The 21266-nt window shown below is 53.4% G+C and overlaps 1 protein-coding gene across 1 annotated transcript; it reads right to left on the bottom strand.

Moving 5' to 3' along the window:
* Window positions 1–10861: 10861 nt before the first annotated feature.
* On the bottom strand, window positions 10862–11818 carry LOC135404966 (olfactory receptor 14J1-like). Its single transcript, XM_064639690.1, has one exon. The coding sequence runs from the start codon at window positions 11816–11818 to the stop codon at window positions 10862–10864; it is 957 nt and encodes a 318-aa protein (XP_064495760.1).
* Between the last annotated feature and the right edge of the window lie 9448 nt (window positions 11819–21266).

The raw sequence follows: 21266 nt of genomic DNA, 5'->3' as shown, positions 1-21266 counted from the left end.
GAGGGCACTGCCAGGGCAGCTCAGGGACACCAGCAGGGCACAGACAGAGCTTCAAGGGCCTCAGCACTGGCAGTAGGGCTGAGAGCTCCCTGCAGGAGGAATCTTGGCAGGGTGCACACGGTGAGTCTGTGGCTGCAGGGCAGTGCAGGGGCAGCTCCTGGAGGCATCTCCTAAAGCTGGCCCAGCCACAGCTGATGGGATGGGTGAGCAGGGGGCTGTTTTGGGGCACTTTGGAAGAACTGTGAAGCCGGGGGTGCAGCCAGGGGTGCCCAGGGCTGTGGGGCAGAGCAGGGTCCTGCAGCCCAGGGTGCTGTGCTGGGCAGGGACTCTGCTGCCTGCCAGGGGCAGCTCTCAGCTGGCCTGGGGAGCTGCTCCCAGGGCTGGGGCAGAAGGGCTGTGGGCAAGGAGCAAACCTGGCAGGGGAGGGAGGATCTTTTCCATGTCTCAGTGTTGCAGGGTCAGACCTGCTCACAGCTCCACATCACTACAACACATTGAATGGAGAATTTTCTGCAAAGCTCACAAAAGACAGGGGCTACAGGAAAGGAATTAGTCCTGAGGTGTGTTTCCTGCTTAGGCATGGTAGCAGAGACATTGTTCTCTCAGTTCAGGAGGTTGCACTGAAATTCCAACTCTTTTACTCTCAGAGATGAATATTTCAGGCAGTGTCAGAAATGAGCACAGGATCCTGGGCAGTGCTGAGCCTTCCCTTGGGGGTGGGCACTCTCCTGTGCCAGCCCTTGGCTTCTCTGTGGGAGGGCTCCTGTCCTGCTCTGTCCAGAACAGCTGCACCTCTGGGCTGGCACAGGGGACACTTCACAGAGCTGCCCTTTCAAGCAGCACTGCCCTGCTCTCAGCACAGATCTTGGTGGGGTTTTTAAAGACGAGTCTGTGTGTGGAGTCATCTTGAAGGCAGCACAAAGGAAAGTGCAGGGCAGATGGGAAACAGACTGAGAAGCACTGCAGCTCTCCTGGCTCTGCAATAAGCAACGGAGAGCTCAGCCCTTCTGCCTGTCCTGTCTCAACACTCGTCAGATTTGTCATCAGAAAAAATTGACCCTAAGAAAACACCCCCAAGTGTTATGATTGTAAACAAAAAACCCAGTCAAAATTATTTGAAGGATACTCTGTGCCTCTCTGCTGCAGCCCAAATTGCTCCAAGACAACAGGACAGGAATTGAACTCTTCCACCAAAGCTGGGTTCCGTGTGACATCCCTTGTGATCATGAGAGCTGTCCCAAACCACCTCCATGTCTGCACTGCAGCAGAGCAAAGCTGAGTCCTTGGCAGCACATGGGCAGAGCTCCTGCTCCTCACAGCACCCTCAGAGAGCACAAACCAGAGAAAAGAAATGCCTTGACTTGGAGGGGATTTCCCTGAAAACTGCACTGGCTTTGCTGAGAGGGGGCTGTCTTAATTGTTCCCTGTCCTTTCCTTTTCTGAACAGATCCTGTGCTAAGGAACAGCAAATGTCCAACAGCAGCTCCCTCACCCAGTTCCTCCTCCTGGCATTCGCAGACAGGCGGGAGCTGCAGCTCCTGCACTTCTGGCTCTTCCTGGCCATCTCCCTGGCTGCCCTCCTGGCCAACGGCCTCATCCTCAGCGCCGTAGCCTGTGACCACCACCTGCACACCCCCATGGGCTTCTTCCTGCTCAACCTCTCCCTCACAGACCTGGGCTGCATCTGCACCACTGTCCCCAAAGCCATGCACAATTCCCTCTGGGACACCACAACCATCTCCTACACAGGATGTGCTGCACAGGCCTTTTTCTTTTATTTCTTCATGTCAGCAGAGTTTTCCCTCCTCACCACCATGTGCTACGACCGCTACGTTGCCATCTGCAAACCCCTGCACTACGGGACCCTCCTGGGCAGCAGAGCTTGTGCCCACATGGCAGCAGCTGCCTGGGCCACTGGCTTTCTCAATGCTCTGCTGCACACAGCCAATACATTTTCCCTGCCCCTGTGCCAGGGCAATGCCCTGGGCCAGTTCTTCTGTGAAATCCCACACATCCTCAAGCTCTCCTGCTCACACTCAGGCTACTGCAGGGAAATTGGGCTCATTGGGGTTGGTGTCTGTTTAGTGTTTGGTTGTTTTGTTTTCATTGTTTTCTCCTATGTGCAGATCTTCAGGGCTGTGCTGAGGATCCCCTCTCATCAGGGACAGCACAAAGCCTTTTCCACGTGCCTCCCTCACCTGGCCGTGCTCTCCCTGTTTTTCAGCACTGGTGCATTTTCCTACCTGAAGCCCCCCTCCATCTCCTCCCCATCCCTGGACCTGGTGGGGGCAGTTCTGTACTCGGTGGTGCCTCCAGCACTGAACCCCCTCATCTACAGCCTGAGGAACCAGGAGCTCAAGGATGCCTTGAGGAAAATGATGACTGGATGCTTTTCAAGAGCAACAACCTGCCTTTTTTCTTCTGTGCAACACTTATTGTGTAACCCTCTACTGGCCCAGCCTGCTTTCTAAATCTTTTGAGAGTGTTGGTGGGGGGCATTTCCTACATTTTTTCCTCTTTAAATGTTGTTAACACAGAAATTTATTCTTCATCTCATACCTAATTCACTCTCTAACTCTTTGTTTTGACCCACAATTGTGTAAATGAGGAATCATTCTCTGTGTGCATTTAAAGAAAATAAAAGATTCTGCAGCAATTTCTTTGTCAAACATCCTGCCTTTGTTATTCTGTACATGAGGAATCACAATCTCTGAGTATAATAAAAGACTGGAATTCTTTTTTCCAGATTCTCCCTCCAACAACTTCCCTAAATCTGGAGGGCAGTGTCTGTGTGCAGAGGAGAAGGGATAAAGAGTCCTGGTACAGCAGCACTGCCAGGGAGCAGCAGCTTTTGGGCTTTTCTGAGGTGCTGTTTTTCCACTGCCTCCCTCTCCTTTGTGGTCCTTGCCCAAGGCCTGAGTGCTCTGGCAGCTCAGTCACTGCTGTCTGTCAGTCCTGTGACCATGGGCAGGGATAGGCCCTGGGCACTGCTGGGACAGAACTGGGCTCCTTGACATCATTTCCATCAGGAAAGGGGATCCCCCTGGGCAGTTCCTGAAGACTTTGTTCTTTTTGAAAGGTTGGTGTAAAGAACAAGGCCAAGGAATAGACTCTCTAAAGTCTCATTGCTTTGCTTGTTTCCCCATTCAGTCCCTGCAGTGAGAGAAGCGACTCACTGGGGTACTTGAGGGCCTGAGGGCTGGTTCAGATGTTCTGTGCTGGTGGCCAGTGGCAAATGGTCTCCAAGTCACCTGCCTGGGGCTCTGCAGCTTGTGAGGGCTCTGATGGCAGGTGAGGACTTGTCTGTAGGAACTCAGGAAGTGCAGGAGAGCACAGAGGATCTGCAGGGACAGCCCGTCCCAGACAGTCAGCAGGGAATGGAGCCCTGGAGCAGAATCCTGCCCAGGGTGGAGTCACCAGAGATCAAGTACTAAATCTGCCTGTGAACTGGTAAAGGAGAGTTCTGCAACCCCAGGGGACGCAGCAGGAACAGAGAAAGGACTCTGGCCAGTGACTCGTCTCACCCACAGTGAACTCCCCTTGTGCCTCCCCAGTTCAGGGGGGGCTGTACCAGAGCCAGGGGTGGGCTTTCCAGGAGGGTGTCCTGAAGAACTCTCCAGCTCCCAGGCTGCATGGAGTGGAGCCCTGCCCTGCCCTTTGTGCCATTGGAAACACCCCATGGTCCTGCCCAGCCTTGTTCTTGGCTACTGAGCCTTCCAGGACTATGGCAGAGGGTGGAGAGGAGTGATCCCCATCCTGCTGAGTCTGCTCCCCACCCTGACCAGCATGGCCAGTGCAGGGTCAGCCCAGGGTGCCACAGCCCCTCCCTGTGCAGAGCAGCACCTCCAGCTCAGGGCCCTGCAGGGATCCCAGGCTGGGATCTGCAACTGGCCAAGGCAGCCTGGACACACTGACCTGGGCAAAGGGATGTCCCTGGAGAAGAGCAAGGCAGCATTTCTGGGCCTGCAGAGAGGAATCCCTGACACAGAGACACCTCTTTCTGCAGCCCCCCTGGGGACAGGCTGCTCTGTCCCTGGACCAGGACTCTGTGCTGGGCTGGGCAGAGGGGCTGGCACTGAGGGGCACAGTCAGGCTGTGCTGGGCATCTCCTGCAGGTGACACCACGGGTGCTGCAGTTTCCCTGACCTCCATTTCCTCCTGCCCTGCTGAGTGTCCAGCCCCTGAGCTGATGGGGATGCTGAGACTCCTCTCTGTGCCCCAGGAGCTGCTGTGCCCTTCAGAGGGGCTGGGGCTGTGGGGGGAGTGCCCAGAGCTCTGCAGCACCCTGGGCTGGGCACTGCTGTGGGGCCAGACCAGACTGGGCTGCTCCACCCGTTGACCTCTATAATGAAACCACTTCTCATTTTCTCCTGAAGAACCATGAGAATATGTGTTGTGTCCTGAGCACTAATCTGGAACTGTGGGATAACAGAAAAGGTTTTGGTGTCAGGGATATTGAGAAGGCTGGGCAGTGTCACTGGGAGACCTCTCCCAAAGACTTGGAAAGGCCAGAGCCATCCCAGAGCTTCCTGGGGCCTTGGCAAAGGCAGACATGGAAGCAGTCTGCAAACAGGGCAGCAAGGAGGGTTGGCAGAGTTCCAGACTGCTCAGGCTCAGCAGGGAAGGGGATAGGGCAAGTCTTCCTGCAGCCATTGCCAGGAATGGGAAGGACAAGGAAGGGATGGCTGAACCCCTGTGGGAGGGAAAAGAAAGGGATGTTGTGTGCCCAGACTGATTCAAGGCCTTTGACATGGTCTCCTGTGATCTCCTTAGAGTCAGACTGGTGACAGCTGGACTGGACAAGTGAAACATGTGGTGGGTGGGAAGTTGAATGACTGATGAGGGTCAAAAGTCATGGTCCAAATTCCTCTTGGCAGCAATTCCCAGGTGACATCCATCAGGGACCAGCCCTTGACCATTCCTATGGAACATCTCTATTATGTCTCTGGATGATGGGATGAAATGCACTTTCCACTCCTTTGTGGATGATGCCAAGTTGCAGCGAGTCTGTGAGAAACCTCGTCTAGTTAATGGTGACTTGGACAAAAAATGTGGTCAAGATGACTGAGTTGGAGAAACTTGTCCTGCCATCAGGTGCCCAGCAAGGCCCAAGACAATGAAGAAAAAACTCATGGGTCAGAGGAAAGGAAAATCAAAAGGAGGGAAAAAGACCAAACACAACCAAACCAAACCCAAACAAACACAGAATGACAGAATATGCTGAGTTGGAAGGGACCCACAAGGATCATCCAGTCCAACCCAACTCTTCCATTGCCATCTGCCCCCACCCCAGCAGGCTCTGGAGCAAAGCATGGCTGAGGTCCAGTCACAGCTCTGCTCTGACAGAAAGAACCTGCAGTCAGGGACAGGAAGAGGACAAAGTCTTGTTTAACCAGCCTGAGGAATAATGGGATCAGTGACCTCCTGTATTCCTGGGCACTTGAATGACCCTATGGATCAGGTTTGGTAGCAGGGAGGGGGCTGCAGGTTTCCCTTAGGGAAAAGGAGATCAGGAGTTGACTCTGTGTCAGGGAGAGCTGGTTTCAGGTGGCTCCAAAATGCACCAGCCAGTGTCCAAAGCTGAGCCAAAAAGCAATTCCAGAGGCACCTCTGTGATAACCCTTTGGAGAAAGGATAAAATCCAGGGTGCTGTAACCCAGAGAGGAGTGAGAGAAATGGAGGAGAAACAACCCTGCAGGCACCAAGGAGAGTGGAGAAGGAGGAGTGAGAGAGAGCCTTGATGGGCACCTGGCAGCCAAAATCCAACCCCCCAGCCCTGAGAGCCACAGCTGAGCCCAGCACAAAAGCTCCTTTAGGTCTGGAGGTTCTTTGCAGCAGCTTTTTAGCAGAGCTGCCAGCTGGGCCATCAAAGGGGATGCTCAGCTGAGTCTGAAACCTTTGTTATCTTTGTCAGCCTTGGCTCTGTAGGAATGAACTACAGAATCCTAAATAGTTTGACTCAGATGGGACCTTTATAGGACATCTAGTCCAAGCCCCCCGCAATGAACAGGGACATGTTCAACTAGATCAGGTTGCTCAGAGCCCTTTCTAACCTGGCCTTGAATGTTTCCAAGGCTGGGGCTTCTATGACCTCTCTGGGCAACCTGTGCCAGTGTTTCATCACCTTCAGTGTAAAAAAGTTCTTCCTTATATCTAGTTCAAATCTGCTCTTTTTTAGTTGAAAACCATTATCACTTGTCTTATTACAACTAAGTCTGTCCCAATCCTTCTTACAGGTATGATCTCAGGAGCTCCTGACAAGCCTTGACCAAACCAGCTGAGCAATGAAGAGCCCCTGGACTGGATCAGGGTGTGGTGAAATGTCTCTAGACTAGACCAGCTGCTCCTGGATCATAAAGGTAGGAACAATCTGGAGTGGAAAAGTTGGGGAACACAGGATAATCAGTCATCCCATGAAAGCCTTGGAACATTCCCTACCTGAATCATAACCCAAATGGAACAGTTTGGATACAATTCCCAAATATTTTGGGAACTCCAGTCATTCCTGACACCAGGATGGAAATTCAGCAGATAACTAAAGCCAGTCCCCTTGGGAGCCCACAACCAGCGGGGCTGAGGGAGGCCCTGGCAGCTCCCCAGCACCTCCCTCTCAGTGGGACACCTCTGGCAGCCTCTCCCAGCTCGGGAACCCTCCAGTTTGTGACACTCCAAAGACCCTCACTGATGCCCAGGACAATTCTGATGCCCCTCAACAAACACTCCTCCAGCTGTGACCCTTGTCTGTTGGGAAACACAAAGGCATTTGGGGGAGTGTTTCCCTGACAACAAGGAGAATTTGGGAGAGGGACCTTTCCACACCCAGCTCTTGATGTGTCCACACATCTCTGCCTGGGTGTGGGTGTGAATTGACTGTGGTGTGAAGGTTGTTATTGTGTATCTATAATTCAGTCACTGTTAAATTTATAGCACATGCTATTGAATCACCTGATAACTGTTAAACTGGGCAATGATTAAATGCTACTAATGTCTTTTGCCCCCTTGTCTTTGGACACAAATCCTTTGCTCTTGACCGTCTTCCATCCCAAGGCTCTGTGTAAATCATTCCTATTCATCAAAAAATATATATTTTTCATGACTTCCACTTTAAAATCTTCCTGCTTAGCTAAACTACAAAATAACTTTAATTAGTTGTTGATATCTTGAAGACAATTAAAGAAAGAAAAATAATTTGTTTTTCAATGTTGTAATGGGTCCCACAGTGTGTTTGGAGTTGCATCAGCTGTCAGTCCAAGATGGGCCATGTCAGAACTGGTGAGGCTGGGGGGTGAGGAGCAAGGTTGATCATCCAGGGTCAGTGTGGATCTCCTGAGGAGACATTCAGCATCAAGATCACTTGGAGAACACCTCTATCATCTCTTCTCAGAACTAAAAAATATCCATAATTAAATTAAAACAAAAAAAGTACAAACTTTGAAAACTTGTTTTGAATTTGTTTGAAAACAATTAAAGGAAGACAAAGAGATCCTGAGGGATTTCTGGAATTTAATGAGCCCCACGGTGTGTTTGCAGCCCAGCCCATGATCCTGAGGTACTGAGAGAAGATTGAAGCAGCTGCTGAAGAAGTCAGAAGCCAAAGTCCAAGTGCCTTGAAGCATTGCTGGGCCCCACTGAGGGCAGGCACTGCCAAAGCCTCCCCAGGGACTCCTTGGAGCAGCTCCTTGGAGGCCAGGAGTGCAGGCAGACAAAGGCTCTGGGCAGGCCCCTGCAATGCTGAGCAAAGCCTGCCTTGGTTTTGTGGAGCACAAAGGCCAAGGCCTGAGCCCCAGGCCCTGGCCCAGCAGATCCTGTCCCTCCCGGCTGGCTCAGGGCTGTTTGGGGGCACTGGGATGGGAGGGGGAGGAACAACAAAGGCCCAAAACTGGGCAACCCCTGCCAGGCTCCTGAGGGAGGGGCGAGGCAGAAACCAAGTGCAGAACCTGCCAGGCAAGTTGCTTGTGGTGGCCTGAGTGGCAGAGGCAGCTGCCAGAGGCAAGGGGACAAAGGCCTGGGTGCCTTTGGGCCTTGCAGCCCTGCCAGAGCCCTTGGCCATCTCTCCTGCAGGCTGTCCTGCCCTGGCCCTGCTGCTGCTCTGGCCTTGCAGGCTGCACACACCCCTCCTGCTTTCCCACTCCCTCCCAGCAGCATTTCTAGACCCTCCCTGCTGTCTCTGCACCAGCTCTGGCTGTTCCCTGGAACACAAAGCCATGGGCTGATCCTGACTCCCTCTGGGTCACCTCTTGCAGCACAAGGCTCCCCGTTGAGTGATATTTCTTTTTCCTCACCGTTAGTCTGAACCTTCAATGCTACTCTTTGTGGAGATTTCATTCTATTTCCAATATGAACAAAAGCTCCATCCTGTCAAATCTCCTCTAGACCCTCTCCAGTTCTTCCTCATTCCTCCAGAATGGGGAACCTCACAGACAGACAGACCAGTCCCGATATGGTGACCCCAGGACTGAGTCCAGGGGGGTGACAACTCCCTTGTCTGGGTGCCCACACTCCCCCCAAGGCAGCCCCATGTGCAGTTGGCCTTAAATCAAGGGGCCATTCTGATTCTTTGTAAAGTCACAGAATCAAGTGGCACCGTGACACTGCAGGGCCTCATGGAACCAAAGGAATGCAGGGACACTGTGGAATCTCATGGAACCAAGGGCCCAGTGTGACATGTGGGGTCTCTTTGGAACAAAAGGAACCCTGAGACATCTCAGAACCTCCTGGAACCAAGGGGCCACTGTGCCTCCCCAGAACTCCATGGAATCAAGCAGAGCCGCTGCCTCCCCCCCGCCGCCGCAGGGACCGGAGTCGCCGGCTCTGCCCCGCTTGGACACCTCTGGAGTCAGCGTGTTCTTGGGCAGCACAACTGATCTCAGACCAGAGAGTTTCCCAGATTTTGCTTTGCCCCCTCTCTCCTCTGGTTTAATTTTTGTTCTTTGTTCATTTAGGGGGAAAAGGGGGAAGGGAGGCACGTGTTGATCCCTGTTTGTATCTGTTTACAAAAGGGAGTTGGGGCAGGGGAGAGAGGAGGCAATTTCTCTCTCTGCTGTTGCTTTGAACTGTTCTGTTGGTATTGCTGGTTTTGCTGCTCTATTTCTTGTCAGTAAACTTATTTTTTCACTTATACCTTCTTGTATTTTGTCTCTCTCTATTTGTGGGGAATAAAAGAGTAGTGAGTTCATTTGATTGGAGTTCATGCCCCAAAATATGTCTTTAAACCAGGAAAGGTTGCTCAAGGGCTCCCTGAAATTTGGCATCATCCACAAAGGACTTGAAAATACATTTTGTCCCATTGCACAGAGAGATAATAAATATGTTCTACAGTGGTGTTCAAGGGCTGGTCACTGAGGGATTTCACCAGGAAGTTGCTGCCAAGAGGACTTTGTACCATGGATTTTATTTGACACTCTGCATTCAGCCAACTTCCCACCCACCACATCTTCCACTTCTTCAGTCCAGTTGTCACCAGTCTGGCCATAAGGAGACCACAGGACACCATGTCAAGGGCCTTGATGAAGTCTGGGCACACAACATCCTCTTCTATTCCCTCCCACAGGGGTTCTGCAATCTCTGCCTTGTCCTTCCCATGCCTGGGAATGGCTGCAGCAGGACTTGCCCTGTCCTCTTCCCAACCTGAGCTGGAACTCTGCCAACCCTCCTTACTGCCCTGTTTGCAGACTGCTTCCATGTCTGCCTTTGCCAATGCCCCAGGAAGCTCTGGGATGGCTCTGGCCTTTGCAAGGCTATGGGAGAGGTCTCCCAGTGACACTGCCCAGCCTTCTCAATAGCCCTGACAACAAAACCTTTTCTGTTATCCCACACTTCCAGAGGAGTGCCCAGGACACAACACAGGTTGTTCTGGTGGTTCTGGAGAATTAAATTTCTCCCAGGAGGCCAACCCCTCCAATTGGATCTGAGTGCAACTGAAAGGTTTGCTCAGCATTTTGCCCGGTGCCCCCCTGCCCTGAAGGTTTCTGGCCATCAGGCTGGAGCTGAGGGGGTTGGGCAGGTGCCTGAGGAGGGGGTAGAACAAGGGCTGTGTCCAACTGTGCCAGGAGGGCTGTGCTGGGCAAGGATGAGGAGGCTGCAGAAAACAGTGGCACTGGGGAGGGGAGAGGAGCAGCTGGAGAGACCTTGTGCCTGCCCACGCTGGGCAGGAGCTGCCCCAGGATGGCAGCTCTGAAGCACTCACAGGATGTCCCTGGGAACAGGAGGGGAAGACTGGATCTAAAATGAAACCTGGAAAGCAGAGAGCAGGAGTGTCATGGTGACACTGCAGGAGAGTTCCAGCCCTGGAGCAAGGTCACAGAAGCAGTGACCCAGTACATGCAGTGGCCTCAGAAGATCCCACAGCATCCTGGAGATGCTGGAAGGGAGCCAAGCTCTGCTTCACAAGTTCCCAAGGCCTGTCCCTGCCTGTACTCCAAGGGCTTCCAGCCCCCAGGACTGTGCTCAGAGAGCACTCAGGCCTTACAGTGAGAAAGGGGCTCAGGAGGACAGTGTGGAGAGCAGCTCTGCAAAGACCAAGCCCTGCTGCTCCCTGGCAGTGCTGCTGGGCTGGGATTATTCTCCCCTTCCTTTTTCCAAATACACCCTGTCCTGCAGTGTGCTGTCCTTTAGGAACATCTAAGAAGAAGGGTCTTGGACAAAGAAGGCACTGCAGGGTCCTTTATTTTGTTTAAATATTTAGAGAGCACAATTCATCATTTTTACATCTCTGGGTCCAATTCAATGGGTAGACACTGAATTAGAAGGCAGATGCATAATAATATTTCATTGCACAGAAAATTATTGCAAGAAAACCCAATGACTTTCACGAAAAACCACAGCAGGAAGGCTGGGCCATTGATCGGTCCCATTCTGAATGCTACACACCAGAAAACAGGCACATAATTGCTCCTGAAAAGCATCCAGTCACCATTTTTCTCAGGGCATCCTTAAGCTCCTGGTTCCTCAGGCTGTAGATGAGGGGGTTCAGTGCTGGAGGCACCACCGAGTACAGAACTGATAGTGCCAGATCCAGGGATGGGGAGGAGATGGAGGGGGGCTTCAGGTAGGCAAAAAATGCAGTGCTGAGGAACAGGGAGACCACGGCCAGGTGAGGGAGGCACGTGGAAAAGGCTTTGTGCCGTCCCTGCTGAGAGGGGATCCTCAGCACAGCCCTGAAGATCTGCACATAGGAGAAAACAATGAAAACAAAACAACCAAATGCTAAAGAGGTGGAAATCAAGAGAAGCCCGAGTTCCCTGACATAGGAATGTGAGCAGGAGAGCTTGAGGATGTGTGGGATTTCACAGAAGAACTGGCCCAGGGCATTGCCCTGGCACAGGGGCAGGGAAAATGTATTGGCTGTGAGCAGCAGAGCATTGAGAAACGCAGTGGCCCAGGCAGCTGCTGCCATGTGGGCACAAGCTCTGCTGCCCAGGAGGGTCCCGTAGTGCAGGGGTTTGCAGATGGCAACGTAGCGGTCGTAGCACATGATGGTGAGAAGATAATACTCTGCTGAGATGAAGAAGACAAAGAAAAAGAGCTGTGCAGCACATCCCATATAGGAGATGGTTGTGGTGCCCCAGAGGGAGTTGTGCATGGCTTTGGGGACAGTGGTGCAGATGCAGCCCAGGTCTGTGAGGGAGAGGTTGAGCAGGAAGAAGCCCATGGGGGTGTGCAGGTGGTGGTCACAGGCTACGGCGCTGAGGATGAGGCCGTTGGCCGGGAGGGCAGCCAGGGAGATGGCCAGGAAGAGCCAGAAGTGCAGGAGCTGCAGCTCCCGCCTGTCTGCGAATGCCAGGAGGAGGAATTGGGTGAGGGAGCTGCTGTTGGACATTTACTCCATCATCAGAGTATTTTAATCTGTTGAGGAAGAAAAGTCACTGCTGAGTTAGACCAGGCTTCTGCAGGCAAACATTACACCTCTCACAGCCACCCCACTCTCAGGCTCTCTCTCCTCACTCAGACCTCCCTGCAGCTCCCTCCCCTGAGCTCTGGCTTTTGCTGGCTGAGGGGACCATTGGAAGCAGGACTCCTTCTTGCTCTGCTGAGAGAGGGAACTTGAAATGCAGGGTGATCTCAAATTAAATGTACTCGTGATACATCCAAGAGTTTCTCAGCTTTGCTGTTTGCAATTTGCCCAAATGAAGGACTGAGCTGAGGGAATTCTCTGTATTGGTTCACCCACTTGCACCTGCCACACTTAGGAGTGGTTGTGGATGTTTGAAATCCCTGACAATTCTATTGCACTGCAGGTCAAGTCTTGTGGGTTCTGAGGGGCACAGGGACGGTCCCTTAGTGCAGAGAGAAGAGCTGCTCTGCCCATCAGTCCTGTGCTCAACTGCCCTGTGCTGGCAGCTTCGAGCTGGAGGAGCATCACACTCAACTGTTCCCCTAATAAAAAACTGCACAGATATCCAAGAAATCCATGTCAAAAGAACAGATTGACACACTCCTCACCATTTCATCTCTCCCCTCCCAGAGTGAGACACAAAATGCTCATTGCAGCTGCCCAGAGCATTTCCATGGATTTAGCACTGAGGAGTTTTCTCCATGGGGATCCTGTGCAGCGCAGAGATCCTATGGTAGAGCTGTGCCCTTCTGGAGGGCACCTGCAGCCCTGCAGGACACCCAGGCAAACGGCTGAATTCCCTGAAGGTGCCTGGAGGGCACTTGGGCACTTGGCTCCCACAGACACATCCCCACAGCAGCACCCAAAGGGGTTGTGTCTGGACAGGAATCTACCCCCCCCCAAACCCCACAGTGGCTCAGAAAACCCACTGGTGAGAACAAGGAGAGCCCAGGCAGCAGGGGATGGCAGGGAAATGCCACAGTGCTGCTGCCAAGGGAGGAGGGACACAGAGAGACAGATGGAAATTAGGGCCTTGTCCTTGCCTGGGCTCTGGCTGCTGCAGGGCAATGCACAGCCCAGCCCCCGTGGGCCTGAGGGCACAGGCTCTGCTTAGGCTGGGAAAGGAGCCCAGGCAGGAGCTGCTCAGGGAAGGGGTCTGTGCCACAGGGACAGCAGGGAGGGGCCCACATCCCCCTGCCCAGCCCTTGTGGCAGCAGCTGCCTCTCCCTGCCTGCCTGTCTCTGGGTGAGGAGCTGTTCCTGCCAGCAGCCCCTGCCTGTGCCCAGCTCAGCTCCCTGCCAGTGCTGCCAGAGCCATCCCCAGCCCAGTGCCCAGGGGCAGCTCTGCCTGGGCAGGGGCTGCAGAGCAGATCCCAGACAGCCTGCGGTGGCTGGGAAGGGGGAGGTGTTCTGGGGGGATGTGCTTCCTGAGAAGGGCCCCAGGAAATGGCAGGAGGTGGAGCTGAAGGTGTGAGGAGCCCTGACCCTGCAGCTGAAGGGCCCTACCCAGCCCTGTCCTGCCCTGAGGGGTCACTCCTTCCACCCACCCCTTCTCCCTGCAGGGCCGTGGCAGCTCCTTGGCCGGGCTGAGAGCTGACCCTGGCAGGCAGCAGAGTCCCTGCCCCAGCACACAGAGCCCTGGGGGCAGGACCCTGCTCTGCACCACAGCCCTGGGCACCCCTGGCTGCACCCCCACCTTCCCACCCCACAGCCAGCCCTGGCACAGGGAACCTTCTGGCCCTGGGCCTCTGATGGGGCAGCAGCAAGTCCTGCTCTGCAGCAGCTTCTCCTGCTGCACCCCAGCAAATCCAGCAGAGCCATCCTGACAGCTCCTGCCACTGCTGCCATTTGGCAGCTGGGAGAGGCACTTGCAGGAACTCACCTGCACTGCTCTGCAGCCACAGTCTGACCGTGGCAAAGAGCTGGCAAGGTTCCTGCCCTGAGCAGCTCTGCCCTGTCCTCCCACCCCAGGATCCCTTGAACCTCCTGCTCCCTTCTCCTCTCTGCCCTTGCTGCCTGCAGCTCCTGCCCTGCTCTGCCATATGGCCACTTCCCCTGCACTGCAGCAACTGGGAGAGTCCTGCTGAAAGATCCTAGAAGCTGTGGGATGTGGCAGCTTTAGGAGATCCCTCCAGGAAGGCAAGTTAAACTTTCCCACAGCCAGAGAATTCTTTGTTCAAATCCTGGGAAGGTTTCTCCTGTAGTGAGAGCTCAGTCACCTCCCAGCCCAGGCTGCCTCTCATCTCTCTGCCTTCTCTCCTGTGCCCTGGGTGCTGCAGGCAGTGCCCTCAGCCCTGCTGGGCTGTGCAGAGGAGCTGCTCACCAGCAGAGCTGTCTCTTTGAAGCTCTTCTTGCTTGCCAGGAGCTCCCTGTGTGCCAGGAGCCCAGCCCAGCTCAGCAGTACAGCAACAGCCCCAGGCATTTCATGATCCTCGGGGGGTTTGTCCTTGTTTACATGAGACTCAGTCCCTGAGAGGAAGTTCAAACAACTTCTAAGAAATCAAAGTGAGATTGAAACACTAAAGTTTCTTTTAGTGCTAATGAATCTCACTGAGGGACACAACTGAGAACATGTCCCCAGATTCCAGTTAGAGCAGAGAAGTGCAGACAGTGATGACAAGGATGGACAAGCAAGGGAAAGGTGGCTCTGATGCTGAATAAACCTTGACTTGTTTTCTTAATCCAAAGGACCAAGCCCTGATCCCCAGCCCCTGGGAAGGCAGATCCTGTCCCTGCCTCATTCCTCAGGGCTCTTCCTGGGGCACTGGGATGTGGGATGTGCAGTGCCAAGGGGAGGACCATGGGGTGGCACCTGCCAGGCTGCTGAGCAGGGACAAGGAGGCCATGAGGCCCCAGGGCTGCAAGGGCCACTCCCCTCCTCCTGGCATCAGGGGCACAGACAGCAGCCCTGGCCAAAGGCCTGCAGAAGGTGGCTCTGTCAGGGCCTTTCAACTTCTCCCCATCCCTGTCTCCTCTCCAGCCCACGCTGTCCTACGGTGTCCATGCCCTGCCCCTTTCCCTGCAGGCTGTCGTCATCCCCCCGGCTGCCCCACCTGGCTGGCACCTTCCTGCACTGACATCTCTGCGTCCTCCCTGGCTCTTCCTGCACTCACAAAGCCTTGGGCTCATCCAGACTCCTTCTTTGTGACATATTGCACCACAGCACTGACCTCAGAGGGAAATTTCTGACTTCTTGTCACCAGTCTAGGCCACCCCAGCTGCCCTTGGTGGCACTAGTTCTTTCTTAGGCTGTTTTCTGGCAGGAAGAAAAGCTCCACCAGCTCTGACACCCCCCTTCCAGACCTCTCAGGCTACTCCTCTACTGTCCTCAATCTTCACACCACTGACCCCTGAGTCCTCAGCCTCTATATACGGGTCATGTGCTTGAGGCCCCAAATTCCTTCCTGAGGGGTCTCTGGGACCTCTCCAAGGTTTTGGAAGATGACAATAGAGTGCTCTGATCCCAGGAAACACAGAGGGACACTTTTTTCCAAGGGTTGTCTTGGCAGAATGAGGCACAATCTCTTTAAACTTTCTGGGACAAGGGAGCTCTGAGCTCTGGGTACGGAGGGAGGTCCAAGTGCAACCACTGGAGTGGGAGCTACAAATCATCAGGTCTTGTGTTCTTTGGAGGGCCAGACACTGGTGAGAGTGGGGGTGTGTGTGCCCATGGAAGGACTTGAAGGGCACAAAAAACACTGTCAAAGCAGGAAAATCCCATAAGGCACCACAACACATAAACACTGGTGGCAAACAGGAAGACCTTTAATTCCAAGGCCTAAAGAGAGGTGAAGCTTTGGAAGTAGCCCACAGGACAGAATTGCACTGTGCAGACTGGGGGAAAGAGCAGACAGCCCCAACAGGAAGCCAGGGCTGGTAAGGCAGGTCTGGGGAACCCATCCAGACAAAGATTCCCACCTGCAGTCTGGAAGCACACTGGGCAAAACTCCCACTGTGGCAAGCTGTGGGAAAGGAAGCAAGTCCTTGTAGACGTGCCAGCCCAAGCTGTGGGAACAGCATCTACCCCCCTGAATACCCAGGGCTTGGGCTGTATAAAAGTGATAGCCCAGAAGCACAACCTGGGGACCCTCCACCGAGCAGAGCAGGGTGAAGAAGGACCAGTAGGAGCCTCAGGGATCTCCATGGTGTGATACATTTACTTCATCTCTGTCTCTCTCACTGGCTTCCCACCACCTCCTTCTTCTCTCTCTCTCTCTTTCTATTTCTTTCTTTCTCTCCCTCCTATTTACTGTTAAATCAAAGCTGACTTTGGCACATGGTCTCCTTTGCAGCTGAATTTGGGCTGAGGTGTCTCTTAATAATGGGAACCTGACAGTATCCATGAGGTTTTACAGTGTGGGAATGGCCATTGGATTCCATGAGGTTCCACAGAGTCAAAGGGTCCATTTGGCTTTGTAAGGCTCTGCAGTGTGATAATGGACCCTTGATTCCATGGGTTTTCAAAATGTCTCAGGACTCATTTGGTTCTAGGAGGCCCCACATGTCACAGTGTCCCCTTGGTTCCATGAGATTCCACAGTGTCCCAGGAATCCTTTGGTTCCATGAGCCCTGCAGTGTCACAATGGCCCGTTGGTTCCATGAGGTTCCACAATGTCTCAGAGTTCCTTTGGTTCTGTGAGGCCCTACAGTGTCACAGTGGCCTAGTAATTCCATTTGGTTCCACAGTGTCACAGTTGGCCCTTGATTCCATGAGGTTCCACAATGTCCCAGGGCTCCCTTGGTTCCATGAGGGCCTGCAGTGTCACAGTGGCTCCTTGATTCCATCATTCCACAGTGTCCCAGGGTCCATTTAGCTCTATAAGGCTCTGCAGGATGACAGTGGTCCCTTGATTCCACAAGGTCCTGAAGTGTCTCAGGGTTCCTTTGATTCCATGAGGCCCTGCATGTCACAAAGGCCCCTTGACTCCATCAGGTTCCACAGTGTCACAATGGTCACTTAGGCTCAATAATACCCTGCAGCATAAGAATGTCTCCTTGATTACATGAGGTTCCAAAGTGCCAATATGGGCCCTTGATTTCTTGAGGTCCTCAGTGTCCCAGGGTCCCTTTGTCTCCAGAAGGCCCTACAGTGTCACAATGGCCCCTTTACTCCAGGAGGTTCCACTATGTCCTTGCTGGAACACACAGGGCTGCAATGTTGTCACCCCTGCAGAGCTGCCTCCAGCTCTGGGCTCCAGCACAGGAAGGACATGGACCTGCTGGAGTGAGTCCAGAGGAGACCATCAATGGGATCAGAGGGATGGAGCAGCTCTGCTGTGAGGAAAGGCTGAGAGAATTGGGATTGTTCAGGCTGGAGAACAAAAGGCTTTGGGGTGACCTAATTGTGGCCTTCCAGTGCTTCCCTTCAGGGAGCCAAGCAGAAAGATGGAGAGAGACTATTTACAAGGGCCTGGAATGACAGGACAAGGAGAATAGCTTCACACTGAGAAAGGGAAGGGTTAGATGGGATATTAGGAAGAATTTGTGGACTGTGATGGTAGTGAGATCCTGGCACAGGTTGCTCAGAGAAGTTCTGGCTGCCCCATCCCTGGAAGTGTTCATGGCCAGGCTGGATGGGGCTCTGAGCTCTGAGTCTATTGGAAGGTGTCCCTGCCCATGGCAGGGGCTTGGACTGAGATGCTCTTTAAGGTCCCTTCCAACCCAAACCATTCCATGATTCTGTGACTGGTGGGGGATGTGGTGGTCGGAGCCGACGGGCACAGAGACCCCAAAATGATGGAGTTTTCCATTCTGGGTGGAGGAAGGAGGGGGCAGCAGAACTGACACCCTGGACTGCTGGTGGTCAGACTTTGTCCTGTTTGGGAGACTGACTGATCTGGTTGTGAGTGTGGATGTGCTGGAGGGTAGGAAGGCTCTGCAGAGGGATCTGGACAGGCTGGATCAAGAAGGCCAAGTGTCAGGGCCTGCCCTTGGGTCCCAACAACCCCCTGGAATGCTCCAGGCTGGGAGCAGAGGGGCTGGAGAGCTGCTCAGCAGGAAGGGACTTGGGGGTGCTGCTTGACAGCGGCTGGATATGAGGCAGAGTGTGCCCAGGGGGGCAAGAAGGCCAAGGGCATCGTGGCCTTTGTGGAGAAGAGTGTGGCCAGCAGGAGCAGAGAACTGATTGCCCCTCTGTGCTGGGCACTGGGGAGGCCCCACCTGGAGTGCTGTGTCCAGTTCTGGCCCCTCAGTGCCAAAAGGCCCTTGAGGGGCTGGAGCGTGTCCAGAGAAGGGAACGGAGCTGGGGAAGGCTCTGGAAAACATGTCTGCTGAGGGACAGCTGAGGGAACTGGGCTTGTTAAATCTGGAGAAGGGGAGGCTCAGGGGGGACCTCATTGCTCTCTGCAATGACCTGAAAGGAGGTTTTAGTGGGGTGGGAGTTGGTCTCTTCTGCAAAGCCTTTAGTGACAGGAAGAGAGGAAATGGCCTTAAATTGCATCAGGCAAGGTTCATATTAGATATTCAAAAACCCTTTTTCCACTGAGAGAGTTCTCAGGCATTGGAACAAGTAGCCCAGGGAGGTGGTGGAGTCTCTGGAAGCATTCAGGTGGCATCTGGATGTAGAGCTTTGGGATGGGGTTTAGGGGTGATTCTGGTGGTGCTGGGTTGACAGTTGGACTAGAAGATCTGGAAGGTCTCTTCCAACCTTGATGATTCTGTGATTCTCTGACCTGTCATCCCTGTTTGCAGGTTTCTGCTCTAACAAGAGCCTGGGGATGTTTTCTCTGTGGGGTCCACAGAGATTGTGTTGTGTGAGCTTTTTTCCCTCAGATCAAAACAAGGAGTAATTAATGCTAAATCCAGCAGGTGGCTTTCAAGTAATAACTTGTAATAACTTGGTTCAGTTTGGTGAGGAAAATCTGGAACTTTAGAAGGGTTAGTTTTTTACCTCATTAGCAGGATATCCAGGGGTGCACCAAGTGCCTTCCAGTGAGGAGCACAAGAGACCAGGAGACAGTGACAATATTGTTCTAATGTTAATGTCACTGGAGCACAGAGTGAGATCACATCTGAGTTATGTTTCTTTAATTAGTGATAGTGAATAAAGAGAAAATGACATAGTTGATGACACTTTCGTATTTATTTCACACTCTTAACACTAAGGTATTTTCCAGCTGGACTTTGAATAAGGTTCCATGGTATATTGCAAATTTCTATCTCAAGTTAACAGTCTACTTCTTCCCAAAGAAATTCTCAGCAGCTAACACCCTTCCATCATCTTGCTCTTTCCCTGATGGCTTGGTTTCTTTCCTGTTTTATCCCTTCTCAGCCAGTCGTGCCAGAAGCAATATTGAGGAAAGAACTGGGTTTTAAAAAAGAGAAAATACAAGAACTTCTTTCAGGCAGTCAGTTCTTCTGGGCAGGGCCGTCTGACTCCTGGTGTGTTTCCCTCCATGTGCTCAGCACCAGCACAGGGCACACTGAGGGAGGTCTCCAAACTTTCCTGTAGGTGATTCCATCAAAACTAATCCCCTCCCAGGGCATCACAAGATGAGGCTAATCAGCTCTTCCAAGTCAAAGGATACTTTTCCCCCAGGGCAGAAAAGATGGAAACATGCTACTGGTGCAAGAGAGGGACAGCGGAGGCCCATCCTCTGCCCTGGGGGCGGTGACCCAGACTCCCTGTTTGTCCTCTAGTCCCTCTGGGAGCCCTGAGGTTTCCCTCTGGTCCCCTCTGGCTCCCTGTGCTTGGAAAGCCTTCCAAATCCATTCTGGTGAGGGGAGGTGGTGATGCAGCAACAGCAGCCGCCTCGTGGGATGGACACCCCTGGGGAGGCAGAGCTGGGGCCACTCATTCTGTGCCCTGTCCTGGCTGGGTGCTGGGGGGACTGCCCTGAGGAGAGACCAATGAGGCTTCTCCTGGGGAAAGCCTCAGCCAAAGCTCAACTTCCCAAACAAGTCTGGGGCTGGGGGTGTGCCGAGGGGGAAGTTGTCCTGCAGGCAGCAGGGCAGGACAAGCAGGACGCAGTCTGCTCAGGACACGGCGCATCTGAAGGACACCATGGGTTTGGGCCCATTGTTGCTGCTTTATTAAATCACAGCTGCCTCCAACTGGCTCAGTGGGAACAGAAGAGCAGTGCTCGTAGTTTGAATTGTGGTTCTTGGTGAAGATTTGATGGCATCAGGATTCCAGTTCTCCTGCCTGTAGGAAGGACAGAGTTTCTTTTTTTGTGATAAGATCCATGCCTGGAAAGCTCCCCAGGCAGCCACCAGGCCCCAACATGGCATCAGGGCAGTTGGCAGCAGTCCCCCCAACACCTGCCTCCCAGCCCACGCCAAGCCACTGCCTTACCCACAGCCCCAGAGCCCTGGATGCCACCATGGCTGTCCCTGACACCACCCTGCTCACCAGCTCAGGTGTCTCACACAGCGCCTGGGAGGCTGGGAATGTTGCAAGGTCCTCATGGATGTGGATGTTGGTGCCAGAAGAGCAGTGCTTCTGGCCTGAATCGAGGGCTTGGTGTTGGTCCTGTGCTTCAGTTGACCCTGACTTGGAAGTCCAGGGTGGTTTGGGCTGCATTCCTGCTTTAGGGGGAAGCTTTCCTGGAGGAGCAATTTGTTTAAATGTAAAATGAACCAAGGACAATTTTTGAGAGCTTTGCATTTAGATTTCATTAGTCTTAAGTAGTAGAATAAATGGTCTTATGTTTATTTGTATAGAGTCATGGACTGGTTTGGGTTGGAAGGGACCTTAAAGGTCTTCTCATTCCACCCCCTGCCGGGAGGAAGGCAGGGACACCTTCCACTAGAGCAGGTTGATCCAAGCTGTCCTTGGACACTTGCAGGGATCCAGGGGCAGCCCCAGCTTCTCTGGGAATTCCATGCCTGCCCCACCCCACCCTCCCAGGGAAGGATTTCTTCCAAGTCTCCCATCTAACCCTGACCTCTTTCAGTTGAAAAACCATTGTAATGACCTTTGTCTTGAGGTCTTCTCTGCCAACCCACAGGAGCTCTATCATGTGTGGCACCAGGAGCTCCAGTTTACCTGCCTGTATAAAGGACAGAGTTTCTTTTCTGTGATAAGATCTATGCCTGGAAAACTCCCCAGGCAGCCACCAGGCCCTAACATGGCATCAGGGCAGTTGGCAGCAGTCCCCCCAACACCTGCCTCCCAGCCCACGCCAAGCCACTGCCTTACCCACAGCCCCAGAGCCCTGGATGCCACCATGGCTGTCCCTGACACCACCCTGCTCACCAGCTCAGGTGTCTCACACAGTGCCTGGGAGCCTGGGAATGTTGGAAGCTCTTCATGGATGTGGACATTGGTACCTGAAGAGCTTCTGGCCTGAATCAAGGGCTCGGTGTTGGTCCTAAAGCCTTCAGGATGCCGATGGTCTGTTCTGCCAGGCAAGAGACGACTTCACTGCTGTCTGTCTTCAAGGGCTGAAGGGCTGTGAGAAAAAAAACAGAGCCGAGATGAAACTCCAGACATC

Source organism: Pseudopipra pipra, chromosome W (genome assembly GCF_036250125.1).
Source record: "Pseudopipra pipra isolate bDixPip1 chromosome W, bDixPip1.hap1, whole genome shotgun sequence".
In the NCBI taxonomy this organism is placed as follows: domain Eukaryota; kingdom Metazoa; phylum Chordata; class Aves; order Passeriformes; family Pipridae; genus Pseudopipra; species Pseudopipra pipra.
Note: the sequence above shows the minus strand (reverse complement) of the source record. Positions and strands in the feature narration are given on the sequence as shown.